The 26,796-nt window shown below is 38.3% G+C and overlaps 2 protein-coding genes across 5 annotated transcripts in view; one reads left to right on the forward strand and one right to left on the reverse strand.

The window, feature by feature from the left end:
* Positions 1-663: 663 nt before the first annotated feature.
* On the reverse strand, positions 664-19,669 carry LOC124137580 (PRELI domain containing protein 3B-like). Its single transcript, XM_046503945.2, has 6 exons — positions 19,529-19,669; positions 10,881-11,049; positions 9,877-9,963; positions 8,275-8,345; positions 7,336-7,438; positions 664-6,622 (listed from the first exon to the last, which is right to left on the reverse strand). The coding sequence occupies exons 1-6, from the start codon at positions 19,558-19,560 to the stop codon at positions 6,494-6,496; spliced, it is 591 nt and encodes a 196-aa protein (XP_046359901.2). The 5' UTR covers positions 19,561-19,669; the 3' UTR covers positions 664-6,493.
* Positions 19,670-19,935: 266 nt separating this feature from the next.
* LOC124137578 (hydrocephalus-inducing protein homolog) overlaps positions 19,936-26,796 on the forward strand; it is a 119,506-nt gene continuing 112,645 nt past the window's right edge. For all 4 annotated transcript variants that reach the window (XM_046503940.2, XM_046503941.2, XM_046503942.2 and 1 more), the window contains exons 1-3: positions 19,936-20,015; positions 21,435-21,582; positions 25,867-25,992. In XM_046503940.2, the coding sequence (XP_046359896.2) occupies positions 21,439-21,582; positions 25,867-25,992 (270 nt within the window). In that variant the 5' untranslated portion in view covers positions 19,936-20,015; positions 21,435-21,438. The remainder of the gene's footprint in view (positions 20,016-21,434; positions 21,583-25,866; positions 25,993-26,796) is intronic.

The raw sequence follows: 26,796 nt of genomic DNA on the forward strand, positions 1-26,796 counted from the left end.
CATTTATAATGTATTACTTATCAGTGATCCAGGGTTTTATTTGTTAAACATGACAACTATTGTTTGAGGATATGGTGTTTGGGGGTTTGTTGAGACAAGTACCTGTTACAGGTGTTGAACCTGTCAAAATATGTTCCATTTTGATTATGACGTCATCATTGTATTTACAACATGTTAAATTGTCAACATTTTATTTCGCAGGGAGTGTTGAACCTCTCAAAATGGTTGAACTGGTCTGTTTTTGTTAGGAGTATTTTTGGTGCTATTTGGTACCCCTATAAACAAAAATATTGATCATTGACCAACACAGACCTGTTACCCAATACCACCAACCCCCAGCAGGACATGACTGCACCCATGAATATCCGGGGTAGAATAGGTCTTCAGTAACCCATGCTTGCCATATTAGGCAACTATGCTTGTCGTAAGAGGCAACTATGGGGATCGGGTGGTCAGGCTTGCTGGCTTGGTTGATGCATGTCATCATATCCCAACTGGGTGCTCATGATGTCAATCACTGAATTGTCTGGTCCAGATTCGATTATTTACAGACCATCGCATACAGCTGGAATATCGCTGAGTGGGGCGTTAAACAACAAACAAAGAAACATTTACACTGACGGCATCTGTGGATCAGGAAATCCATAAATACAAAAACAAGTCTTTAAGAAAATCACTTTATTCCTCCTCCTATTCTTGAAAAATTACATCTCAGCAAAATCAATCGACATTCACTCATGTTTGTCAAATTATCACTCAAATGGCTAAAGTAAAGTATCCAGTTGTATCCAAGTATCCCAAAAACAAAGATGGAGTCATTCTTCATGAATATCCTGCACAAAACATGTTTCATTACTTAAAACCAAAGACCTGACACACAATAATATGTCCACTTGATCAAACATAAACATGATAAATACACATCTTAAAAAACATAGTTGACATGAAATTATTCTTATGTTAACAATAACTTATTCTTTGTTGCCATGGCAATACAAATGCATTTCACAGGTTCTCAAAACATTTTCTTCATTACAATGTTAAGATTTCTTCACAGAAAAGCTGGTAGCAGATGCCTGACAGTTAATAAACACAAGTCCTATAATCTCCAAATCACACAAATCACTTGTCATCACTGTTTTTTATTCAAAATAAACAAAATAATGTAATTAAATATATCTATATATCACATATATATCATGAATATATATCGAACATAACTGTGCTGATTACCAAGTCAGATGCATTCTGATATTGGAATATAGGAAAAAAGAAATGTTAGACTATTGACAAACAAAATATTTGAGAGAAAAAATAACAGTACATAACAAAAATCAACAATAACAAATTGGATAGTGCGCTTTCATGTGCATTACCATGATCATATCTTTGACCAGCAGTCTCTATTTCCAAATATCATTTTCTTGGAAAACTCTTGATCTGATAAAAACAATGCTACACCTACCATAAGCAATCAGTAAATTTAAGTTCAACAAAATAGGCAAGAAAACATCTCCAATAAAACATCAGTGTTAAAACTTTCTTCTCCAGTATTTTAATCTACAAGGCGCCCAAAGTTTGTATTTCTCACCTCTTGTTTTATGGACAGGAGCCTGCTGACTTTATGGCTAACTTAAACACTGAACACTCATAATGGGTTAACACTTGGCCCTTGTGGACCAGGCCTTGTCACTAAAAGTCTTAGCACTGAGTTGATTACTACTCCCATTCTCTAACACAGACTTACGACAGTCGTAGTGCTAAAACCGTTTTGTAGAACAGGGCCAAGGCTTCTTATGTTTACTTAGCTAACAGAGTATAGAGGATAAACAATTGTATTATGAGGTTCACTCTAAAAGAGCAGCATATATTCAGTCATTTGGCTTTGGAAAAAAGAAAATTATTCAGAAAATAACCAACTATTTGTGCTAGCACAATGTAGAAAGTCATTTGCTCTGCAGTGCTTGGCATATTATTGTGTCAGGTGGGGCTGACACTACCACTCAAAGAAGTTCAAGAATGCCTGATTCTTTCAAATAATATAGTTAATCAGTCATGGCATGACCCTATTCTTGGATATGCCATGACACATTAACTACAGTAATATGAAAGAATCGGGTCTTCTTTACCTTTTCATTTGTACGGGTATATCACTATCAGTGTATTAAAAAAACCAGCATAAATTTATTCAAACAGGAGGCAATAACTGATCAAGAGAACAATGATCGTGGATCTAAACTTGTTAATTTTCATTCTCTGCAATACGAGATGTATCAGGATCAAATATATAATGCATAACAAAGTCCATGTCTAACATACCATTGTTCAGTGTCAGACACATCAGCTGTGCAGGTTATGACTGGGACACACATCCAATGCTGCTCATATGGTAAATATGCCTTGTGGAAGCTCTTCATGATATTGGCAATGGACAAAAAGAGCTTTCAAAGCAGTTCCAGATTAATACATTTTGATTCCAGGGGTGTTACATCAGTATGCCCGAATTGAAAATAGTGAGTTTGGTTTAACGCCGCTTTTAACAGTATTCCAGTTATATCACGGTGTGTCAGCTTAATGTGGGAGGAAAGCCTGCAGTGATGCAGGTCTCAGACGTTTACCACTTCGGTGAAACCCACGAGCATGGGTATGGTGCCGACAAACCTGCGAACCTGCGAACCCACTATTAAAGGTTTCTGGCGGGCCCCATGGACGCAACTCTGCACCGCGAATCGCGGCGCCTGAGACGACTGGGCCACATGTGCCCCCCTTTGATTTTTTAAACGGGCCCAGGTCGTTAACCCCAATATCATATCAGTGATCTCTAGCAGCACAGGTGCAGGTTGGCCATTGGGTAACCATGGTAACCAATAATCATTATAACATATCCAGTGTCACACATATCAATAATAAAGTTAATCACCAATTATGTACATTCATGAAGCTCATGTACTCGACAACATAATAACTGTACACATTATACTGTATACATGCCGCACTCAATTCAAAGTAACCTACATTAAAGCAAAAATATAAAGCAAGCCACTCAATGACTCATTCATAAGCTAAAAAAATATGGCTATACCAGTTGCTATTTTAGGCACTTTGTTTGTGAGGGGATTAAGCTAATATGCTCCAGCACTAACAGAAATTCCACTCAAATAAAAATTGTGCACCATTATTCAAATGGTTACCATGGAAATAAATAAAATGCTATTACTACACAAATATATGCCTTGTTAATTGGAAAAATTAAATAAAAAATATGCCATGATATACAAATTATGTCTTCAAACAATGTCCCTGCCATGAAACGTTTCCTGAACTGCAAAGTCATGGAAGTGGTTTGAAGATATTATGCGGAGATGGGCCTCTAGCATCGACCATTTTATATTCTTGGCGCGGGTGTAGGGTGAGAAATAAAAGGGGAGAAAAAAGTGCTGCAAATTTTACAAAAGAACTTGTTTCCCACACATGAATGTCCTGAAAAAAACAGTTGTGAAAAAAATTGTTTGGCACCTTACGGAGAAAAAACAATCAGTGACTAAAAAACATTCCGTTTCAAACAAAAATCCAAACTCACCCTTTCCCTAGAATATAAAATAATCGTCCACTTAAAGACACAATTACTTTGTTTGTTTGTTGTTTAACGCCGCACTCAGCAATATTTCAGCTATATGACGGTGGTCTGTATATAATCGAGTCTGAACCAGACAATCCAGTGACTGACATCATGAGCATCGATCCACGCAATTAGGATACAAAGACATGCATCAAACAAGTCAGCGAGCCTGACCACCCGATCCCGTTAGACGCCTCTTACAGGACCCCACCACTATAGTGCAGATATATTACTATGTACTAGTAATGAATAGCAACCCTCTTAAAGTGTTTTTCCATTTTTGGGTGATTTACTTCAAGGATGCAATATTTGCCAAAGTAGTTCATGAAATTCACACCAATATTTGTTTTGATGATCGTCCAAATCCCTATGATGGCCAGTCCTCTCCCACAGCCCTGTTATGTATTGGGCAACTCTCCTGGGTCATACTCCTTAAGTCAGGTCTACACTCCAAGAAGAGATCTTAGGGTACGAGCGAGTGAGTGAGTGAGTATGGTTTTACGCCGCTTTTAGCAATATTCCAGCAATAGCACGGCGGGGGACACCAGAAATGGGCTTCACACATTGTACCCATGTCGGGAATCGAACCCAGGTCTTCAGCGTGATGAGCGAACACTATAACCACTAGGCTACGCGACCGCCCCTCTTAGGGTATGAAGTAACGACAATTGAAGCACTAAGATAGACATACAACAGCTTTAGTGCCAAGCTTGTTCCAGGCAAATGGGCTGATGTGCTGGTTCAATGGCAGTATCAAATACTATTTGTACGACAACATCTCAAAGCAGACAGTTACATACAGTCCCCAACTGGACAAGATGAATATCCCTATCAAGATTTGAGTAGCATAACCTCAACAACACTTGATACAGATGATTATTTCATTCTCTGGATGGATTGTTTGATTCATGCAGAAATATGGTAAGTCTGAGAGTGAAAACAATTACACCAGAACCGTCAGGGAAACTGGAATGTAGCTGAAGGGCGAGATCCCACCCAGACAAATACAATGAATGTAACACACACTGAAGCAAGGTTGTAGATTATTCTAGTAATTCAGCAATTTCAGTTCCAAATAGGGCTGGCTAAAAAGATCGATAACTGGAAGTATCGTCATGAGAACGAAAATCGATATGAAAATTGTGTCATCGATAATATCTCACATAAAAAATTGTGATGAAATAAAGTTTAAATTTACCAGAACAGACTTGTTATTATCAATCAAGTCAATTGCCAAAGAAGGAAAGCAACTGTTTTTGCTCTAACATTTATGTCCAAGAGTAATCCATGCATAGATATGTCATAAGTGTGTTGATTTCTTTCAGATTTTTGCATATTTGCTTAAAGTTACTTCTCCTATATATATCAATAATTGATCGATATTTAGTTGACGATTATTGATCTCCATGATCCGTAATGATCGCTAGCCCTAGCTACAAATAGTCAGATTTATTGTTTTTCTTTAATTTGGGGATAATTAATTCCAACCAATCCAGAACAGCATAACAAGGTGGGTAGAGTTGGCAGGATCACAAGCCCCAGAAGCAGGTGACAGTAATACTACCCTTCTTTTGTTGGGAAAATGTAAATAATGTACCTCCATGCCAATCCAAACACATTGCAATTACCAATTATGTGCTTCTCTGCTACTAGGCTTAAAGTGAGTTAAGTTTGGATCAACTTAAATTAAACATATTCACTAAGGTTGTTTGGCAATGGAATACACTGGACAATTTGAAAAGAAAATCTACATTTTCAGAGTTTCTTTGAAAGGGTCAGGCATGCATGTTAGGCTCAGAGGTCTTTGTTGCATCTAAGTCGGTATTGTCAGGAGCAAAATCATCAATTTGTGAACAAAACCTGAATCTCATTAATCAGGGATTAATTAGAGATGTGAACAAATCCTACATACCTTCTTATTGCTTATTTCCTTCATAACCTGATCGATTTGGATGTCAGCCAAATCATCCAGATTAGCATTAGTGGGTGGGTGTTGGGTCATCGCTGATTGTAACAGTATTTCAGTTATATCACAGCAGGTAAGCTTAATGTGGGAGGAAAGCCCTAAGTGAGAAAAGATGCATGTTGTCGACTTTTACCACTTTGATGAAACCGTGAGCGCAGAACAAGGATCATAACAATGTGGGATTCAAATGAGCAGCAGGTCCTGGTGGGGCTAAGGGATGCAACTCTGCACAGCAAATTGCAGTGCGGAGACCATTGCATCCCTGTCCAGGTGACCAATGTGTTGTAGAGAAGGCTCAAGAGGACAATGGCCTGTGTCAGACAGGTTAGACTGATTCAAGCTGGGAAAGAACTGCTCAAATACCAGACTTGGTATGGATCAAGACAATATACAGCATAACACACAGAATGAGATAAAATATGTGAGACAAGAAAGGCATTCGAATTATTACACCAGACCAATGTCAATGTCGAACCCAGCAGTAATGAAGTGGATTTCGCATTCATTATTTGCATCAAGTGATTTACTGCCAGGCTCCGGACCTCAAAATTTGATTACTTGTTATTACCATACACCCACAATTGGGTGTAACTGTGGCTTGATCATTGAAGTGAAGACAGTGACGGATCTGAAGGTGGTGATGTGTCGCATGACGGATCCCTGCTTGGAGTTGGCAAACTCCACACAGAAAGGAATGCTCTTTGACAGGTCCATTATGCCATGACAGTGAAACAGTTTCTTTGTTGCCAGCAAGTTTACCCGAATAAGCGAACCAAGAAAAGATTATGAGTTTGTCATGGGTCGAAATGGACAGTCAATGTTCTCAGGTGATAACAGAAAGGTGAACGAAAGGAAGAGTATCACAAGATGCTTTAGTGGTTGCTAGTCTAACTCCCAGATTTGGGTCGTCATAAAGACGTTGTGCGAGAGGTGGGGGTTTTCGGTAACACAGTGTCCATGCACTTCTGAGCTTCCTGTTTCAGGTCCTGAGCTTCTGTCTTGATCCTCCCAATCACCCACTCCATAGCTTGTCGTCCCTGGCAACAGATGAAAGAAACTTACTAGATGACAAACATCAAATGGAGAAAATTAAACCACTCAGCAAAACGTTTTTCACTGTTTCATCAGTTTATTGTTTTAACGCCACACCCAGCAATATTCCAGCTGTATGACGGCAACCTGTAAATAATCATGTCTGGACCAGACAATCCACTGATTAGTATTGTGAGCAACAATCCACGCAATCAGAGTACAGTGACATGCAATAAAACAAATCACCAAGCCTGACTACCCAATCTATTTAGTCATCGATTACAACCAGCATAGGTTGATAGGGACTTATTCTAATCCCCCCCAGTGCAATCGTACCAACCAGACAAACCAGTCACTGAGAGCTGGTTTGGATAACAGTAGTGACAACACTTCCTGTGACGCACTCAGCAACGATGGCAGTCGGTAAAGAATCAAGTCTGGACCAGACAATCCAGTGATTGACATCATGAGCATTGATCCACGCAATTGGGATACAATGACATGAACAACCAAATCGGCGAGCCTGACCAAACAATCCTGTTAGTCGCCTCTTACGACAAGCATAGTCACCTTTAACGGTTTCATGTATGCGCATGATGCACCTAGTTATTAATTCATGTGACAACTGACACCATAGGACTGCTTCTATTAAAGTGTAAGTAACGAGGATCTGATTATTGGGGTATTGTCCTAGACAGATGATAGAAGTCTTGCATACCTTTCCTGCATTGTTGGATATAGAGTCTGTCATGACTGTCTCGAGGTAGCTGCCCAGAGGGACTCCCTTCACCGTAACAACCGCCTCCTGGTGCAGTGTGGTCCTGGAAGTTACACAGGGTTAAGATGCAGTCTGGGAGTGAGTTGGCTTTAATATCATTTCAGTTATATCACAGTGTCTCAGCTTGATGTGGGAGGAAAGCCGGAAGTGATGGATGTGTTAGACATTTACCAGTCCGATGAAACCCTCGTATGGGCATGGGGTTGACAAACCAAGATAAATAATCATGAAAAAAAACAGGATTCAAACCAACAATCATAGGTTCTGGTTCAGCCAAGGGATGCAGTACCTTAGACAGAGTCAGCTATGCCCCCAGACATTTTTAGAAATAAAAAAAAAAATTCAAATGCCCTGCTGGCTATCCAACAAATTAAGGAACTATTAACTGAATAAAGAAAACCAAATATAAAAGGCATAAGGTCCATTTTAGCAATGATGATTTGCAATCGAACACAACAAAAAACAATAATCTTTAACTGCAACAATTATCATGAAATTGTCAAACAAGATCTAATCAGCTAGTCTGGATGGATCAGCGTTAAGTTAAGCATGTGTGTTCGTTTGATGTTTAACAGAAATGGGTTTCACAGAATGTACCCATGTTGGGAATGAACCCCATCCTTCTGAGTGTTTGTTTGTTTATAGTTTAATGCCACACTCAGCAATATTCCAGCTACATGATGGAGGTCGGGAAACAACCAAGTCTTGACCAGGCAATCCAGAGATTGACATCATGAGCATCAATCAATGCAACTCTGGTATACAAAGACATGTATCAACCACATCAGTGAGCCTGACCTTGTTAACTACCTCTTACAACATGTACAACAAGAATGGGTTGCTGAAAACCAATTCTTAGCATGTGACACATTATCTTACCTGGTGCGGTCCTCAGGGTGTGGCACATAGGACAGGTACTCATCCACGGTCACCACGTTGCAGAACGTCAACTGTAACATCACATATTGTCAATACAGCTAGTGAAACAAGTCAGTGTATAACTCACAGAAGTCAAACGAGCCCTGCTCTGTTCATAAACTTTGTGTGAACCCTATCACTGTCTGACACTGAATCAATGTGTAGAGTGAGTGATTGAGTTGGGTTTAACGCCGCTTTTAACAGTATTCCATTTATATCACGGTGTGTCAGCTTAATGTGGGAGGAAAGCCCGAAGTGATGAGGGTCTCAGACGTTTACCACTTCGGTGAAACCCACGAGCATGAGCATGGATATGAAGGAGCAGAGGATGAAGTCACTGTTGCTGCTCAAACACTAAATTATGAGGTTGAAGCTTTATATGTAAAACATAACCGGGGTGAACAAGGAGTGGAACCCACAATCATGGGTTTCTGGCGTGCCCTAAGGACGCAACTCTGCACAGCGAATTGCAGCGCCTTAGACGACTGGGCCACCCGTGCCCTCAATGTGTAGAGAATGATGTCAGGGGAGAAAAACTGCTGTTTGGACGATGTAACCTGAGTGCTCATTATTTGGAGTACTGAAACCAGGCTGTTGTTTGATTCATTGGTTGAAATAATGACTACATGCCAAAGAGGCCATATGAACTCAAGGGTGATGGGGAACAGTGCATACAGACCTATGAAGTATTGACGATGACCACGACACAACTAACTGTTCATAAAGCTAATGTCATCTGGAAATTTACCTACATAGCCTAGTCAGGATTCACACTAGGAATTTTCTGACATGGTCCCTTTATGTGAAAATTTCATCTATTCCAGAGGTACACCCACACTTGCCCATACAGCAGAATGTTGAAATGCCCCATTGTATTTGAAAATGTGGGCCTTTTTTCAAATTTAAGAGCTTAAAGCACAAGGCCCCACCCTAGAATTATCCCTGCCGAGTGGTTCCAGTTGTGGTCCCTGGCACAACAAAAGGGTTCATATGCTTAAAGACAGTCTATCACTTTAAGTCTTACACCATGTACACGAGGATCAACTCACAGCTGCCATGCATATCTGGCTCAATCTAATAACCAGTTTGAATAACCATGGAAGTTGTATGATACATGTTAAAGAAGCCTCTGGTTATCAATTTTCAACTATTCATTGATGAAAACTTATCTTCTGATGTATAAAGTATGTGAACTGCTTAGTTTTACTATTTATGATGTTTTTATGACAATCAATTTCTGAAAGGACTCAAGGAATATTTTCCTGGAAATCATCAAAACTCACGGCTAGAAAAACCTTCAATATACAGTATCATCAGGAACTAACCGTTTTAGTCCACTAGTCCTTATAAAGATAACATACAGCAAAACCCTTAAAAAACTATTGGGCAGTTTGGCAATGACTACAGGAGTAGTGCCAATTTCTAAGCCACACATCGGTCAATTTTCCACAATGCCTTTTTGACATAACTTTAAGACTAATATTGACAAAAACGCTTCTGAATCAGAATTTGGAGTCCGACTCCAGGCAACTGATGACCAGTAACCATGGTAACACTACTCACATTCCTTGTCCTCATGGTGAGTGTCCTGTTGGATGTGTCCACTTCCGAGTGCTCACTGGCGTAGCACACTTGGTCCATGCCGACAATCTGCAGGCAACAAAACATCAGTTCAAACTCAAACTTGCAGCATGGTTAGTAAGCCCCATTCCAGCTATATCATGATGGCCATTAAGAATCAATTCTGAGCCAGACAACCAGGGAAGCAGGAAATGCATGTTACGGCTGGCACTGGGACAATATTGCCCTCGAAACCCTCGGGGGTAAACACTGTTAAACATGTTAAAGACACCAAAATCGGGTATCTGGTAGGATGGGATGGTAATGTAAGAGTTTATCTTCTATTTAAAGGTGAAACAATACCATAGGGCAGGACACAATACGTATCCCGATGCTATGGGTGTGACACAATTTGCATCCCAATACAGTACTTTCTTTCTGTTTGCAGGTGAATCACATCCCTGAATCATATGCTTTAAATTTTTGATTGAAGATGGCATATTAAACAGCAGAAACATATAGGCTTGAGGCCATTGTCAATGTTTGTTTGTTGCTCTACGCTGAACTCAGCATTATTCCAGCTATATGACGGCAGTCTGTAAATAATCAAGTCTGGAACAGACAATCCAGTGAATGATATCATGAGCATTGACCCACAAAATTGAGATACGGTGACGTGCATCAACCAAGTCAGCGAGCCTGACCACCCAATACAGTTAGTCGTCTCTTACAACAAGCATAGTCGCCTCTTACGGCAGGCGTGGGTTGCTGAAGACCTTTAGCCAACTGGGAAATACGAGAGAGTCTGTGTAAGCTGGTTGTTGAACAGTTCCAGCTGTTCTTCATGTTTTTTACACTTGTAATGTAAGGAGTTGCGATTCAGAGTTGCAAATCGACATATGCTATCATGAACATGATGAACTTGCCGTATCGTTACAATACTACTACTATTGCCTCATTAGGCCCCTGGGACCAGGGTTCAGCTGAAGAGAGAGAGAGATACCTACTTTTGTAACCCATGCTGACAGCCCCCACGATGTACTAAGTAGCCTGTGACTCTTGAGCTTCCCATCCGGCGTAACCTGCCTCTCTACCACATCAATTCCCTGCACACTCGGGTTCATGGGGTTGGGGTACTTCCGCCATGCTGCTTTCACCACAGTCTCCCACGGGTGGCTGCAATATCAGGAATCATCATCAATCTCATTTTCTATATATATTACATTTTAACAGTTTCTTCTATGCATAATATAGTACATCAACATGTCTAAACACCTTACACTGAACCTCGGGATCAGGCGTGCAAAAATCAAAAAGAAAATTCTGAAGCTTACTGATACATCTTTTGCTGAGCACACCTTTTGCTGAGCACACCATGACTCAAGGGTTATTTGTGAACAAACTTAAAACCAATGTTGGGTTGGGCCGGTTTTCCAAGTTGCCTTTATAATAATATATGATTACAGCTTCAGTTTTATGTTGATTAACACCGCACTCAGCAATATTCCAGCTATATGACGGCGGTCTGTAAATAATCGAGGCTGGACCAGACAATCCAGTGATTGATAACATGAGCATCCATCCACACAATTGGGACGCAATGACATGCATCAACCAGGTCAACGAGCCTGACCACTCAATCCCATTTGTCGCCTCTTACGACAAGCATAGTTGCCTGTTAAGACAAGCATGGGTTGCTGAAGACCTATTCTAACCCTGATCTTCACGGGTAGGTTTTCCAAGTTGCCTTTTTAATAATCTATGATTACAGTGAGGGAGTGAGTTGGGTTTAACAGTATTCCAGTTATATCACGGCGTGTTGTTATATGCCAGGAGGTCATAAAGACTAATAATTAGTCCAACACCATTTTACTTCATATGCCATAAAATACAAACTGTATGTGAATCATGTGCATGACAGGATTTACTTGTCACTTAGTAACCAAACAGTGTAACCATAGCAACAGAAACACCCTACAGGTGTCTTTATTGTAATACATAACAGGACATGAGAAGGGATTAACTTCTTTATCAACATGATCAAGACGAACATCTGCAGCAATGATGTAGCAGTGTCTCAGTTGGAGGCCAGGATGTGTGATATCTATATAACAATCTGACGACTAGACACCCCTCCTGGAGAACAACGGGGCACCTCTCCTGGAGAACAATGACCTTTATCTACATCATCAGGCCTCAAATTTGCAACTAAAACGGTAGCCAATGCGACCTAAATTTCAATTTGTCTACCGTCTAAAATTCAGAGGTAGCCAAATGGCTACCTTGAAATATATCTTGTGGCGACTAAATTCTATTGCTACACATATGTAGACACAAAAATAAATAACAGCTGATCTTTGAAAAAAACATCTGCTAATAATTGTACTCGCAAATAATTCCTCCTAAAGTCGACAGTGAAAAGAAATACAGAAATATTAATGTAATTAGCATGATTAGTATTTTATTTCAGTTGACAATGCTTAATGGATAAACAAGGATATACCTACATAATCTAGTAACATAAATTGTATCATTGTTTCAAGTCATAAGTAACACAGTTTCCACTAATAATACCAAAACTAGTGCTATGACTATCATATTATAATCATTGATAATAGGTATTTGATGAAAGATAATTTCAAATGCTTTTGGCTACCTACAATATTGGCTTGACTTCTTGATTTTACCACTGGCTACCTGTAAAAAAATACTTGTAACCATATGGCCACTTGGTAAAATTTAAACTTTGAGGCCTGATCATATTGCCCTTCATCCCAGAAACATGATAAAAGCCACAGAGAGAAAACACTTCAGCAAAGCCTTGAATCTACTTGTGTTGACATATATATGTATATTAATGTTGCTATATAATAACCACAATAATTATTGTTTGTGGCTTATGTAGATCTGTCAGGACACCTACAGAGTGAACTCTTGACTGTGTGTTTTGTATATGCTTCACCAACTGAAGCATGATAGTCTAACAATAGCCTTCCTCATTGATTTACAACACTGATCCTGTTGATCAGCAGTGACAGATTATCCAGAAATAACCTGGTTTGTAGTGTATAAACTGTTCACTGTGACCACCACCAAGCATTGTCAATCACTGTTAAGCTTCTTTCTACATGTTCTAAGGAAGCATTTGTTGTTGGTGTGTGTGTGTGTGTGTGTGTGTGTGTGTGTGTGTGTGTGTGTGTGTGTGTGTGTGTGTGTGTGTGTGTGTTATATATGCTAATAACGAACTACGGTCATAACGAACTAAAATTAGCTGTCCCTATAGTTCATTAAAACATAGTTTACTGTAATAATATGTTCAACCAATGCAAACAAACTATTCATCCTGTGTATAATTCTAAACAATCTATACATTTTAACCACCTCCCCGACATCATATGGACACTCCTAGCATGCAATGACTAACAACTACATGTAGAAACACCAAATCTTGCTTTCCACTGTTGCCCCATGACCAACAGGACCAAGAGCCAAGCTTACCATTAGAACAGGCAGAGTAATTAATAGCTTTAGTCAGCATGGTTAGTGGTGCCTTCTTATATATGCTTATTCTACACATGTTCTAATTCTAGCCAGTTCTTTCACTAGTATAAACAGCGGCTGTTCTCCATGAACATGCTGAATGTCACATGAGGACAGCGTAACTTAATTTGCAAGGTCATTGACTGATGGCACATTTACAATGTTAGCCTATTTAACAGTAAGTCCCAACAAATCTTGGGTTAGCATGGCCAGTCAAAGAAACATTTCATGACTGACAAATTCAAAATATCTGTTATACAAATGTCATATGATAGACATTTTTCTTTTTCAATTTCATGGCCTCTCATAACATGCAATAGCGCTTAGCATCTCACATCTTCAAGGCAAGAGCGTCCACTAGCCTTTTTATCAAAGTCTTGTTTCCAAAGTCAAAACAGAGAACGTTTCACAAAATCAACATCCAAGACTGGTACACCTTCGTATGAAAGTGATTTACTCCTGCCTATCTGGGTTGACACCAATATGTTTTATCATCTTTTGTAAGGGGTGAAATCACGAATGTTTTCGTTATCTGATCGAGGAGAAAACACATTAATATTTATGTATTTCAGTTCATTGTCGACTTAAGGAAGAATAATTATAGATAAGGCATGTTTACCACCATCAGTTGTTCATTTCGTTGGCATGCGGGAAACGAACAAACAAACAGGTCTTCGACAATGTCTGTTAAGATCATAACTTAATATATTCAAAGCGATGACATGAAATAGCGACAGATGTAAATGTTACAGTTTGTTGGCAAAAAATATATAATTTACATTCCAGTGCTTTCGTCAATTTCACTGTCTTGTAGTGTCTGAAGTGTGTACTGTATCAAAGACCGGGTGTCTGACCATATCAAATGAAGTCTTATTAATGTGGACGTTTATTAATTAGAAGTGACAGTTCATTATACAATGATTTTTTGCTCCAGGTTCACCCTTTTGTGTGATTAGCAACAATTAAGTCATTTGTTTTCTGCAGAAGGCGGCGTGTTTGCCATGTGCAGCAGCCAGAAAATGTTTACGAGTAACCTGAAGTTAAAAAGATTGTTGACATTCACAATGTTTAAGAGTTACATTTGAATGATTAAGTCATAGTTTTCAATAAATATCTACAAATCTGGAAGCAAACATATTGTAAAATTTGTAATTCATGAACTTTGGCCATTCTTGCAAGAGTGTATACGTTCAAGAAAACCAGTGATGTCTTATCTAAAGTCTAGGCAAATCTCATCTAAAATATGATCGTTTGTGATCTGAAATTTGTATATTGTTATGGAGAAAGAGTTGTATGTACCTTCATTTTGGCATTCCAAAATCGAAATTTACTTGTGTTTTGAAACTTTAACCGTGATTGCATGTTTTCTCTTGATTTCTGCACGGATGCACATACATCATGATACATGTACGTCTTTGATTTCTGCTAGGATTTAAGTGACCAAAAAAATGGCTAATGACTGGTTGTAGATCAACGAATTCGATTTGACAATCAGGTATACTAGTGCAAAGCTCCAAGCAGTGCTACAGGAATCATTAATGAACAGAAAGAGATGGCACGCAGCACTGTGAGTATGAAAATCGCTGTTTCGATTGACAACTTTTGACGATTGAAGAAACTATTAAGTAAGTTTTCTTATTTACATTTTTAGATACAGTAGATCTGGGTTCACTCAGGGACCTTTCTGACATGGGCCCTTCATGTGGAAACTCAAAATATTCCTGAGGTAGGTCCATACAGCACAAAGTTAAAATGGCTCATTGAATTTGAAAATGTGGGCCAAGAATTATCCCTGGTAGATAATTTTATTCAAGCAATACGACTTTTTCTATGTTTGTAGGTGGAAATGAGAGTGTCAATGCAGATAAAATTATTGAAAGACGTACCCTATTTCAATCATGCTGAATTAATGTTGATGCGATATCTATGAAAACTATGCGAGAATATCGTGGAATTGAGGACTAAGCCAATCCTTTCCCAAACACCTCACCATAAAAACCATTATGTACACATGAAATACAATATGACTTCATTGTCTTGTCATTATGTTTACAGCCATTATGATACACCATGCAGTTATCACACCATGACTGTAACCATGGTAACATGTATAAACACTGATAAAGGACAATTTAGGTTAATGGGCTACATCATGACCAAAAAAATAAAAAAAATAATTCATTGAAGCAACATTGTTTTATTTTTTCTAAAAATCCTTTGCTTATTAATATATTGCTGAGTAACCACTTTGTATAAAGCCTTTATGTATGTACTGACCCGTGAAGATCTGGGGTAGAATAGGTCTTCAGCAACCCATACTTGCCGTAAAAGGTGACTAATGGGATCGGATGGTCAGGCTCGCTGACTTGGTTGATATGCTCATGATGTCAATCTCTGGATTGTCTGATCCAGACTCTATTATTTTACAGACCGCTGCCATATAGCTGGAATATTGCTGAGTGCGGCTTTAAACAACGAACAAACAAAAAACATATGTACTACATTAACCCATCCATCCAGTTATGTCCTCATCTAAAACGTCCATATTAGCAAATGGCTGGACAAACTTTCAGGCCAGATAGGGGTGTCACAATACACCTACCTCAAGTAAAGATACACATGTCATGACATTTAATAATGACGTCGCGATACATGGATTATCATCGGCAAACTTTGCCTGATACGATACCCGATACACTAATTTGGCATCGATGCACACTTAACCCCATATAAATTGTCCATGTTGATCTTGCATCAATATTAATAAGGAAGTACAAACTACTTTTTAATTCCTCATAACTTTCTTGCTTTCCCTTGTTGTCTGTCACAATATAGTACATTAGCTTGTTTGTTTCTTATTTTTTTCTCATACAGAACAGATGCATAGCTGTCAACCCCCGGATGTCTAAATGATTGAGAAGCCAGGGTGCAGGGGCTGCAAGCCCCGCTGGGTCCAGGACTTAAACCCCCCCCCCCCCCCTCCCCCCCCGGCAAAAACTGGTTTTGAATGATTTTGAGACCATTTAAATGGCCTTAGACATGTAGAGAGCATGTATTGTGAAAAATTATATTTTAATCTACATTTTATATGAATGCCTGAGAATTTCCCAACCTTGCGTGTGAGCGTGACGTAGGTGATAAATGTGTGAGACTCACGCGAGATGCGTGAGTTGACAGGTGTGCAGATGACATGACTCGGTGTCATGTTGATGGGTATTACCATGATAACTATCAGTCATTTGACCTTCTTTACCTTTATGAGTGAGTCTGTGGACTCTATTCTCAGTCTAATGACAAAATGTCGCATATGCAGTATTAAGATACATATCTTTTCATGGCTTCTGTATCAAGATATGTATTGTATTGTGTGACCCTTGTCTCATAACATCCCTAATAGTTAATGAGCACATGTAGCTTTACTCAACCCTATCCTGGTACCTGCTATAGGTTTGTAAAGATGAGTACAAAATGTCTGGATGGGAATTGTTTTACCGGAGTCTGGTAAAAACTATATAGACAGTAATAGATACAAACATAAAACAATCTGGTCATGCATACTATCTTTATTATGTTTATTTAAACATATAAACATGATAAAAAGTCAGAAAGAAAAGCTACCATCTGTGACTTTTCATAGTGTAATCATGGTAGTTCTTCTAGTGAAGTTTTGTCAAAAACAATATATTATGTGACTAACCAGGGATTAGGGTAGTCCCGTGGGAGGGCTGGGACGGGTAACTCTGGTCAGTCGGGTACTGAGAAGGAACCAGGTACCCACAGGACCCCTGGTTAGTCACGTGATACATTGTTTAATGACAAAAATTATCTAGAACTCTATGATTACACTTCAAGTCACTAATGTTCGCATTTCTTTTGACTATGCACATATTCCTTCTGACTTTTATGTGGAGGGTTGTGACGATTATCGATATGAATATAATGCTATCGATAATGACATGTATTTTTTTCGACAAATAAAAGTTTTTACTGCAACACATTTGACTTATTTGTTTTGCTGTCCTTGTAATTATCGCTAGATATAAACAGATTCACCCTAACATACAGTTTTCTCCCCTTCGCTTTATGTTTAGTCGCAAATAATAATCAAATGTTTCAAAAAGTAAAAAGTTCTGCTTTGAATCGAACGACGACGCCATTACGTGTTGTTAGTGGGTAATTACAAATGTAGTCACTGGCATCTAAATGCGGAGTCAGGATTTTAGAAAATATGTATATTTTCGAAATAGTATGAAGTATCATGATTAAAATAGGTTTCATAATACTTTAATTCTTAAAAAGAATTCTTCCCATTCTTTTTCATAAAATTTCAAATTTTATGTCTATTTGGTAACTACGTATTCCAGTCTGTTTCGATTTTTTCAATGATCATAGTTTTCGTTTTTCCCGGTTTTCTCAACTCACAGCCCACGTGAGGTCCACGTGGGGTTTGACATTTTTACGATATGGCAGCAAAAATTCCTAATTTCGCCGTTATAATCGCACAATGTTTGTTTAATATCAGTCTGCCACCCAATCTATTACGTTTCACACCTGTGAACCTTGTACAACCTACTACGTAGCACACACCTGTACACACCTGACATTCACAATGGCGGAATATTTGATGATTTTTTATCTGAATAGTTTCGTGAATACTGTACATAAATGACAAACGACTATATCAGGTGAAATTACATTTAATTTCTCAATTACCGTATCGGTCAAGACACACCCAATGATATTACTTAATAGGATTTTTAATGCAAGGATCGGCAAAAATTGTATATGAAACTATTTTTTTTATCAAGAATAATATATTCCATTATTTTCTTAATTATATGCAGCCTTTACTAAACATATTTAAAATAGATAATAACCCTAAGCAAAGCAGCTGATCGCTATTCCCGGGTATTATTTTTTACATGGACCCAGTCTGACCAGTCACCGTCAAGGTTCACGCGCACGTGATTGCGAGAATTTCTTGTTGACATAGAATCGTCAAACAAAAACAAATATGACTTTTAACAAGTCAAAGTATGTCATTTATGATATATGTATCCATTCTCTGTCAACTAAAGTTCGTTTCAAGACGTCAATAGCGGTATTCTGACCGTGGTTGCTGTTAATAACGGTGAGTTGTGCGATCTTCCGATCGCTTCACACACGATTTCGCCGAAATTAATGAAAACAATATTAAAAGGAATACTCAAGAAAATACGGTATTCTCACTTTATACAAATAATAATTGTCTTTGACGACATGAATCTTAAACTCAGATTGTTCATCGCTAAAAATGCGATGTAACGTGCGTATTGTTGAAACACTGAGTCTCCGGAGAAGTGAATTGCCATTTTTCTGTAATGTCATTTTACCAAAATAGAATTCTTTGATATTTATCGATTATTGATCGATATGTGACTACCGATAATCGATCTGAGTAATCCATATCGATAACCAGCCCTACCAGGGATACAGTCAAACTAGTCCCAATCAGACATTTTGTACCTATCTCTTTAACACCTTCAGCAGGTGCCCAGGAAGTAAATTTGGACATCCCTGCCCTATCCTGTTTGTACGTGGGTCCTACTCTTTACCCACCTGGGCCAAGTACCCGAGTCATCTATCCCAGCCCGAGCTAAAAGTTGGTAAGGGTAACAAATGAAAATAAAAACACTAGTCACATCCGGTACTGCAATAGTAGTACCACATCCGGTACTGCAATAGTAGTACCGTTAGTAAAGAGTAAATGCATTTAGAATTTCTTCTCACTTGATCACAAACTGAACTCCGGCAAGATCTACAAATACTTATAATGCTTATAGAACAGCTATAACCCACGTGATAGCGTAATCTTCTCTACCGTCTTATATAAATTCTAGATATTCTTCTATTGGGTATGCCTACTGACATTAGCTTACACTCGAGTCAAAGGAATCGATCGAATTCTATGCAGCAGGTTGCGAACAAACCCTAAGAGTAATTTGCTACACAAGTACAGAGGAAAACTATCCTGGAAAGGTGATGAAGGTCGAATGCCTTCCTGTCATGGCAACTGCGAATCACTAATGGGTTCTTAACACCATTTGATCAGTTTTAAACAAATATAAAGGCTTACTCGAAAGTGTGATCTGACGTCCAAATCTTCATTGCGAAAATCTCAATACACTTCTGTTCCACGAAATTCCAGTCACTCGATTGTCATCCAGTCACGTTTTCTCACCATGCAACCCGGAATCTTACGCAAGGCGGAAGTTGTATGCCGCCAGAAAAGTAGTTCTGAGTATTTGCCTTTTTTATGTTATATTTGAACTTTTCAATACATTTATGTTTCTTATATTGGACCTTACATTTTTATATCACAAAATACATGTAATTATCAATAAATCCACATTTCTTGTAACAAGAATTTACTTCATACGTCTAAAGGTGTACTTACGTATATTTTGATTGGTCAGTTGTACCTTATACGACCAATCATATGCGTTTACTCATAAGTACTTCGGAGTGGTAGCACCTTGGAAACGGCGACAAGATGGCGTTCTAAACATGAAGTTTTGAGTTAGGCTACTGCATATTTTTTTACATAGGATTACAAGAAACAAGTGAGTAACTTCTTCCCAATTCCCATGCATCAAATATTGATTCAAGGTTATAACCATGAATTATGTTGTCACATTTGAAAGTTGTATATTTTCTATTCAATCTACAATCGAGGCAAAGTAAGGCGAAATATTTGGTGTTTCAGATTGTTTTGTTTATGTCAATATTTAGCCCTGTCTACAACGTTTCGTTGAACAGTGAATGATATTTATTGTCATTGGTTATCGGCTCTCTGTTACCGCTAGACTCATAACAAGAATGCATGAAAAAATCAATTGAGTTATAATGTATGTTGTTTTTCTCTCGAATATCACAATAATTTTGCTTTGAGTTTTCAAGCACCTGTCATTTAAGATACATGTGTTGAAATGAATTAATTTTCTCTTAAGTAAGTCATGAATTTCTTTGTATATTCATCAACCAAGTTTATTTGTATTTATTTTGTATCTCTATGATGAATTCCCAATAACACAACATCTTTGAACACTTTGAATGGCAAAAATTCCTCTTGCAAAATGTATTGTTAAAAATATTTATACTGATAGGAATAGAAGTGTGTTATATAGGCCAGTGTTATAGGTAAGTATTCATTTGAAACTGTACAATTAAGCCTATTCAATTAACACAAAGACACATACAAAATATCTGGTCACATAGCCTGAACACCTGAACCGTTTTAATTGACTTTTACAACAATCATTTGATACTGACCATTTTGACCCAAGAATCACCAAAGGACATTTGTTTTTTAATATAACAGTATTTGAAATTAGAGGGTCCTGAGGTCTGTGTTCATTTTAAAGAGTGCAACTAACAGATTTCAAATACATAATTAGAAACACCTTCAAATTTGAAAACACTTTCAAGTTTTGGACTTGCCACATAATCAAATGCATTATTATAGCTGAAATGAGTGAAAAAGTATAAGCAAGTACGTAACTCAACATGAATTTTTGTTTATACTTGCTGGGGTCAAAGGATTGCTCAACTTCAAATATTAGAAATCTCTTCCTGAAAACCTCGAAATCAGCCTTTTGGGCACATTCTATCCTCATCTATGCATTTTGTGTTCTCATAAGTCACAGGGGCGGTCGGGTAGCCTAGTGGTTAAAGCGTTCGCTCGTCACGCCGAAGACCCAGGTTCGATTCCCGAAATGGGTACAATATGTGAAGCCCATTTCTGGTGTCCCCCGCCGTGATATTGCTGGAATATTGCTAAAAGCAGCGTAAAACCATACTCACTCACTCACTCTCATAAGTCCCATTCATGCAAATCTTGAAGTCCAGTTCTCACACATGTGATAACTTTAACACCAATGTCAACATTTTCTGCTAAATTCTTAAATTTTGCAGATCTTGTATGGCAAACAGGGCCATTATCCTTCCTCGTTCTTTACACAAAAATCTCTCTTTTGTCATAGCAAAATGCCGCTTGGACCGTTTGGTGAGGTGGTCGGTACCACTGGTACCCTAGAGTCACTAACTGCGGAAGCATTACAAGAATACAAGACAAAAGTCATCGCACCACGGAATCCCAAACTCATCAGGGATGATGACCCTGAACATAAGGTAATACTATGTCATTCTTATCCTAACCCTATGTTAAGCTAGCAACCAGTCTTTGTAAATATGTACACTTTATGTGATGATAGCAACATAAGGTAATACTATGTTTTATTTCATTCTTATCCTAGCCCCATGTTAAACTAACAACCAGTCCTTGTAAATATGTACACTTTATGTGATGATAGACAGTAAGACTGTCATAGTTAATATATTTGAATGATTTAAGTTTATCTTAATAGGTATATCAGAGTTAGAAATTGGCACTAGTCCTATAGTCCTTGCCAATCTGCCCAATAGTTAAGATATCATAAGGACTAGTAGATATTTGCCATTTTTAAGGGTTTTGCTATATGTTATCAATATATAAGGACTAGTGGACCAAAAATGTTAGTTTCTACCACTGTATATGACTTCATCCGATTCCACTAGCATTATATTTGTACATGGTTTCTCCGTTCAATCTATGAAAACCCCCAAAATTCTGTTTTTGGATAATTTGAAACACTTTTCAACCTTGGAAAAGTGGTCAACTTAATGTAGCTTGATGTCCTAATTTCTGTCAAAGAGTCCAATGTTTGAATCATGACGATTGATCCAAGGCACAGTTTCTGTGCAATACCTCAGATAGATAATACTTATTGTGTACACTAATCATGCTAATGCTGATAAACATAATAAATACTTTGTTTGATTGTTTGACTATTTCAGCTGGACTTGGAAGTTAAGGTAGCAGACCAATTTGTACAATGGGTATTGGTAGATGGTCTTTCAGTATTTAATTACTAATACTAGCGGTCGTTTTAGTGGGTAGTAGTTGTCATGTGATGACTGAATCTTGTTAACACAGTCCATGCGAGAAGGCATACAAGTAGTTTATATTGTTCTCTTACAGTCCTTTTAGTCTGTTCTAGCCAGATCACAGACTCTATTGTTTTAGTGGCTTCATGAACTAATATTACTAGCCAAACAGAAAGACTAGACTACAATTTGGGCTAGTGGTTACAAGCAAGGCTTGGATATTATTTGTAAACATTAATAAGTAAACACTATTAGATGTAAAAGGTAGTGCAACACACTAGTTTTCTATTTAGCTATGTTATGGGTACCTCTCCCAGTTCCAAGGGAATCAGCAGTTTCGGTCCCATGTACTGCCTTCTTATAGAAGAATACTAAGGACACACAAATCATATTTATCATTTTACAGACGGACCTAATCTTTTTTTCTTTTTTTTTTCTTTTATCGTTTTTAGAAAGACGCACCTGTTACATAAATGAGCTTCCGCCCAGGGTAGCAGAAAGCCCATGACATAAAGCACAACTTATCAGTACATCTTACTTTGTTGTTTTTTATACAGAAAATAACATACTTCTCACTCACACATTCACTCTTGTTTATATATCATATTGCAGTTTAGGAAAGTACATGGTCTCAAACATTAAAATCTTAAGTACAAAACTAAAATTAAATTGAAAGCTGCTCCTCATTTTCGAAAAGTTGATGATACAGCATCCAAGCACCATAGAATTTCTGTTGATTACCTGTCTTGAAAGCAATATCTTTTTCAATGTTGTATCGTGAAAAAGCTTCCTTTTTATAAACATGAAAATAAGGTTTTGTATTTTGGAATTTGCATCTATAAATATAGTATTTTGCAATTAGTAAAAGTAAATCAAACACTTTATCTGTTTTTATGTTCTCTTTAACTCCAAAAAGTATCAATTCTGCACAAAATGTCATATTATAAACATGAAAGCACTGGTCGATCCACAATGACACTTCATCCCAAAATTGTTTTGACCTAATCTTATTTATGTGAATATAAATAAAATGATTTAAAAAGTTATATTGGAAATGGACTTTGGCTATTTTGATTTTTTTTTTTTAATTGGGTTAAAATTCTATATCATGAGGTCTTTCTAGAAATTAACCTCACATGAACTCTCACTTCTTTTGATTTTATAAAGTTTGCATCTTGGCATATTGGCTAAGAAGTTCTATAAAAACCTGAAACAAACTGGTCAGGCCGTAGTAGCAAAAGGGATGTTGTTGTTACATTGGCTTCTGTGAACTGACATTACTTGATCACCAATGAAACGGCAGACTCACAAGTCTATAAATACCCTTGGTTTGGGCATAAAATACACACTTCATTCAACAGGTCTGTTTTAGGTAATGAAATGGATATCAAAATCTGTGATATTTCGATTTTCAAAGAAACACCACCATTTGCTGCTGTGAGATGGTCTTCAGTACCTAGTAACACATCGTCAGTACTTTACAGGGATGTGTTTTACTCTGTTCCTCCATCAGCAAGGGGACCCGTGAAGATCCGGGGGAGAATAGGTCTTCAGCAACCCAGGCCTGCCGTAAAAGGCAACTATGCTTGTCGTAAGAGGCGACTAATGGGATCGGGTGCTCAGGCTCGCTGACTTGGTTGATGCATGTCATCGTATCCCATTTGCGTTGATTGATGTTCGTGATATCAATCACTGGATTGTCTGGTCCAGGCTCGATTATTTACAGACTGACGTCATTTAGCTCGAATATTGCTGAGTGCGGCGTTAAACAACAAACAAACCTCATCAATGCAGGCTTTGTAAACACTGCTACATTCCTCCTTTGGGAAGTATTGACGATGGAGTGTAAATTGATAGAACTTTTTGAAGGCACTTAGTTATTGCTTCATAGCCTGACTCTTTTTAGTTTAATAAAACTGCCGAGCTACCTATCTAGCCATGCCTAGCCTAGATACTGTAGGTGAATTTAGACTTCTAGATGTAAAGCCTCAGACTTGAGTCTGAAGCAACTCTCACTGACTCTCTCCTCCAATAGTGGTGAACTGAGTGTTTGGAATACTACATGGAGAAACAACCTGTGTTGGTACTGTGTTATCAACTTGTAGTGCCGGGTGAAGGATTGTTGGTTATGGCTGCTGTCACTCCTCTATTTGTTTATTATAGTGAATTCCTTGGAATCAAAAGTTTGAACTTATAGGAATAAAAAATACATCTTTAATGTGTATGTATTTGTTCACTTTGTAGCTCACTTTTGCAAAGTCTCTCATCCTGTTAACTGTCTTCCATTGTCACCTGGGTTAGAAATTTGTTACTGTTTTCACTGGTCAGCAAAAATGACCAGCTACTGAGCCATGTACCTTATGGTAAAAGTGGCAGTATGCACAGAAATGTCACTAGTCCTTACTGATTGTTAATAGTCGAGGACATGCAGACGTGTGTTAGTTTTGAACTCTGTGTAAGGGTGGATGGATTGTAGGGCTGGGACAGGTAACTCGGGTACTCAGGTCGGTGGGTACTGAGTAGGACACGGGTACCCACAGGATTACCTGAATCATTGGTTGGTCACGTGATTATATTGTTTACTGTATTCGACGTAATAAGCGCCCAGGATGCTCTCAAAATTAGACATAGGGGGCTCTTATTAGACTATTATTTTGGTGGGAAAAAAACGGGGTTTATGCTGACAGCCTGAAATGTTCATGTACGACAGATATATTTTTCCAGAATTTAATTGCCCATAAATAAGGGTGCATATAACACACGTGTGCGTATTATACCGAATAAATAAGTCTTGTTTACATTGATCAATTTGAAGGAATGCTAATTGGGCTTGTTCACATATCAGCAAATATCGCCGTGCGCGCTTATGACGTCGAATACGGTAATGGCAAAAATTATCTAGAACTCTATGGTAACACTATAAGTGACAAATGTTCACATTTCTTTCTCACTGTGCACCCATTCCTTCTGACTTTATATGTTTGCATAAAGATAACATAGGTTGGGTAATAGGAGGGGATGGGGAGTACGCGGGTTGTAAATTTGGATTCATCCCAGCCCTAATGGATTGTTTCTTCTTTAGAAACAGTTGCAAATTAGATGTATATTGATGGTGTATTGTTGTATGAAAATTGAACATGATCATGTTATTTCATTATTGAATCTACGAATATGCTCTTCTTTATTGTGTTATTGAAACATGCTATTACTTTGATTGTGTTGGAATCTGTTAGCATGGTTAGATTGCTACTTTGATTGTGTTGCAACACATAAATTCAGTTAATTTACATTTCAAATCTAGTCTGAGAGACAATGGTCAGTATGGACATCTGCACATTCTTTCATGACTGACAGTGTTCTGTTTTGAAGCTTGATTTTTTTGGAAATGTTCTTGCCACATTAATCACTTAAATGTAGACTTGTAAAACATCCATTCCTTCAATGTTGTCAAGAAAATGATCATGATGATGGCAATTTGTCAAATTGCAGATGACCCCAAGCAAGTTCCTATTTGACATGTCTATGGACACTGACCAGAAGCTGGCCAATACTCGGACAATGCGGATCCCTCGTAAGGTGGAGCTTCTTGACATGGGGGAAACATCACTACAGAAGGTCAGTGCAATTTCATGTCATGCTCTATAACTAAATAATGATCATTTTTATCTAACTATGAAAGGATATTTTACAAATGTATGACATACGATCTGTGTTGACTAATGTCAAGGCACATGGTGTGCATGTGTAAATTACTATGTCACAGACATGCATGAATTCTTCAAGGCATGCTTCGGATGAGTCTAACATTGTCAGCTTGCCTCATGTTCTTCCACTCTTCAGTGAGAGCAACACTGACTTCATTGAGAGTGTAGGGTGGATTTTGATGTTGACGTACACGATGTCCCAGACATGTTCAGTGGGGGAAAAGTCAGGACTGAGTGCTGGTCATGGCATGTTGACGTACACGATGTCCCAGACATGTTCAGTGGGGGAAAAGTCAGGACTGAGTGCTGGTCATGGCATGTTGACGTACACGATGTCCCAGACGTGTTCAGTGGGGGAAAAGTCAGGACTGAGTGCTGGTCATGGCATGTTGACGTACGATGTCCCAGACGTGTTCAGTAGGGGAAAAGTCAGGACTGAGTGCTGGTCATGGCATGTTGATGTACACGATGTCCCAGACGTGTTCAGTGGGGGAAAAGTCAGGACTGAGTGCTGGTCATGGCATGTTGACGTACGATGTCCCAGACGTGTTCAGTAGGGGAAAAGTCAGGACTGAGTGCTGGTCATGGCATGTTGATGTACACGATGTCCCAGACGTGTTCAGTGGGGGGAAAAGTCAGGACTGAGTGCTGGTCATGGCATGTTGACGTACACGATGTCCCAGACGTGTTCAGTGGGGGAAAAGTCAGGACTGAG

Source organism: Haliotis rufescens, unplaced genomic scaffold, assembly GCF_023055435.1.
Source record: "Haliotis rufescens isolate VD_foot unplaced genomic scaffold, xgHalRufe1.0.p SCAF_19, whole genome shotgun sequence".
NCBI classification, from domain to species: domain Eukaryota; kingdom Metazoa; phylum Mollusca; class Gastropoda; order Lepetellida; family Haliotidae; genus Haliotis; species Haliotis rufescens.

What these genes read in the sequence shown, in the direction of transcription:
- LOC124137580 (XM_046503945.2), bottom strand. Translation starts at nt 19,560, where the DNA reads ATGAAGATTTGGACGTCAGATCACACTTTCGA. An exon ending in TCACCATGAGGACAAGGAAT is followed by an intron (nt 8,346 to 9,876) that starts GTGAGTAGTGTT and finishes GTGATGTTACAG; the next exon opens with TTGACGTTCTGCAACGTGGT. An exon ending in TATCCAACAATGCAGGAAAG is followed by an intron (nt 6,623 to 7,335) that starts GTATGCAAGACT and finishes ATCTGTTGCCAG; the next exon opens with GGACGACAAGCTATGGAGTG.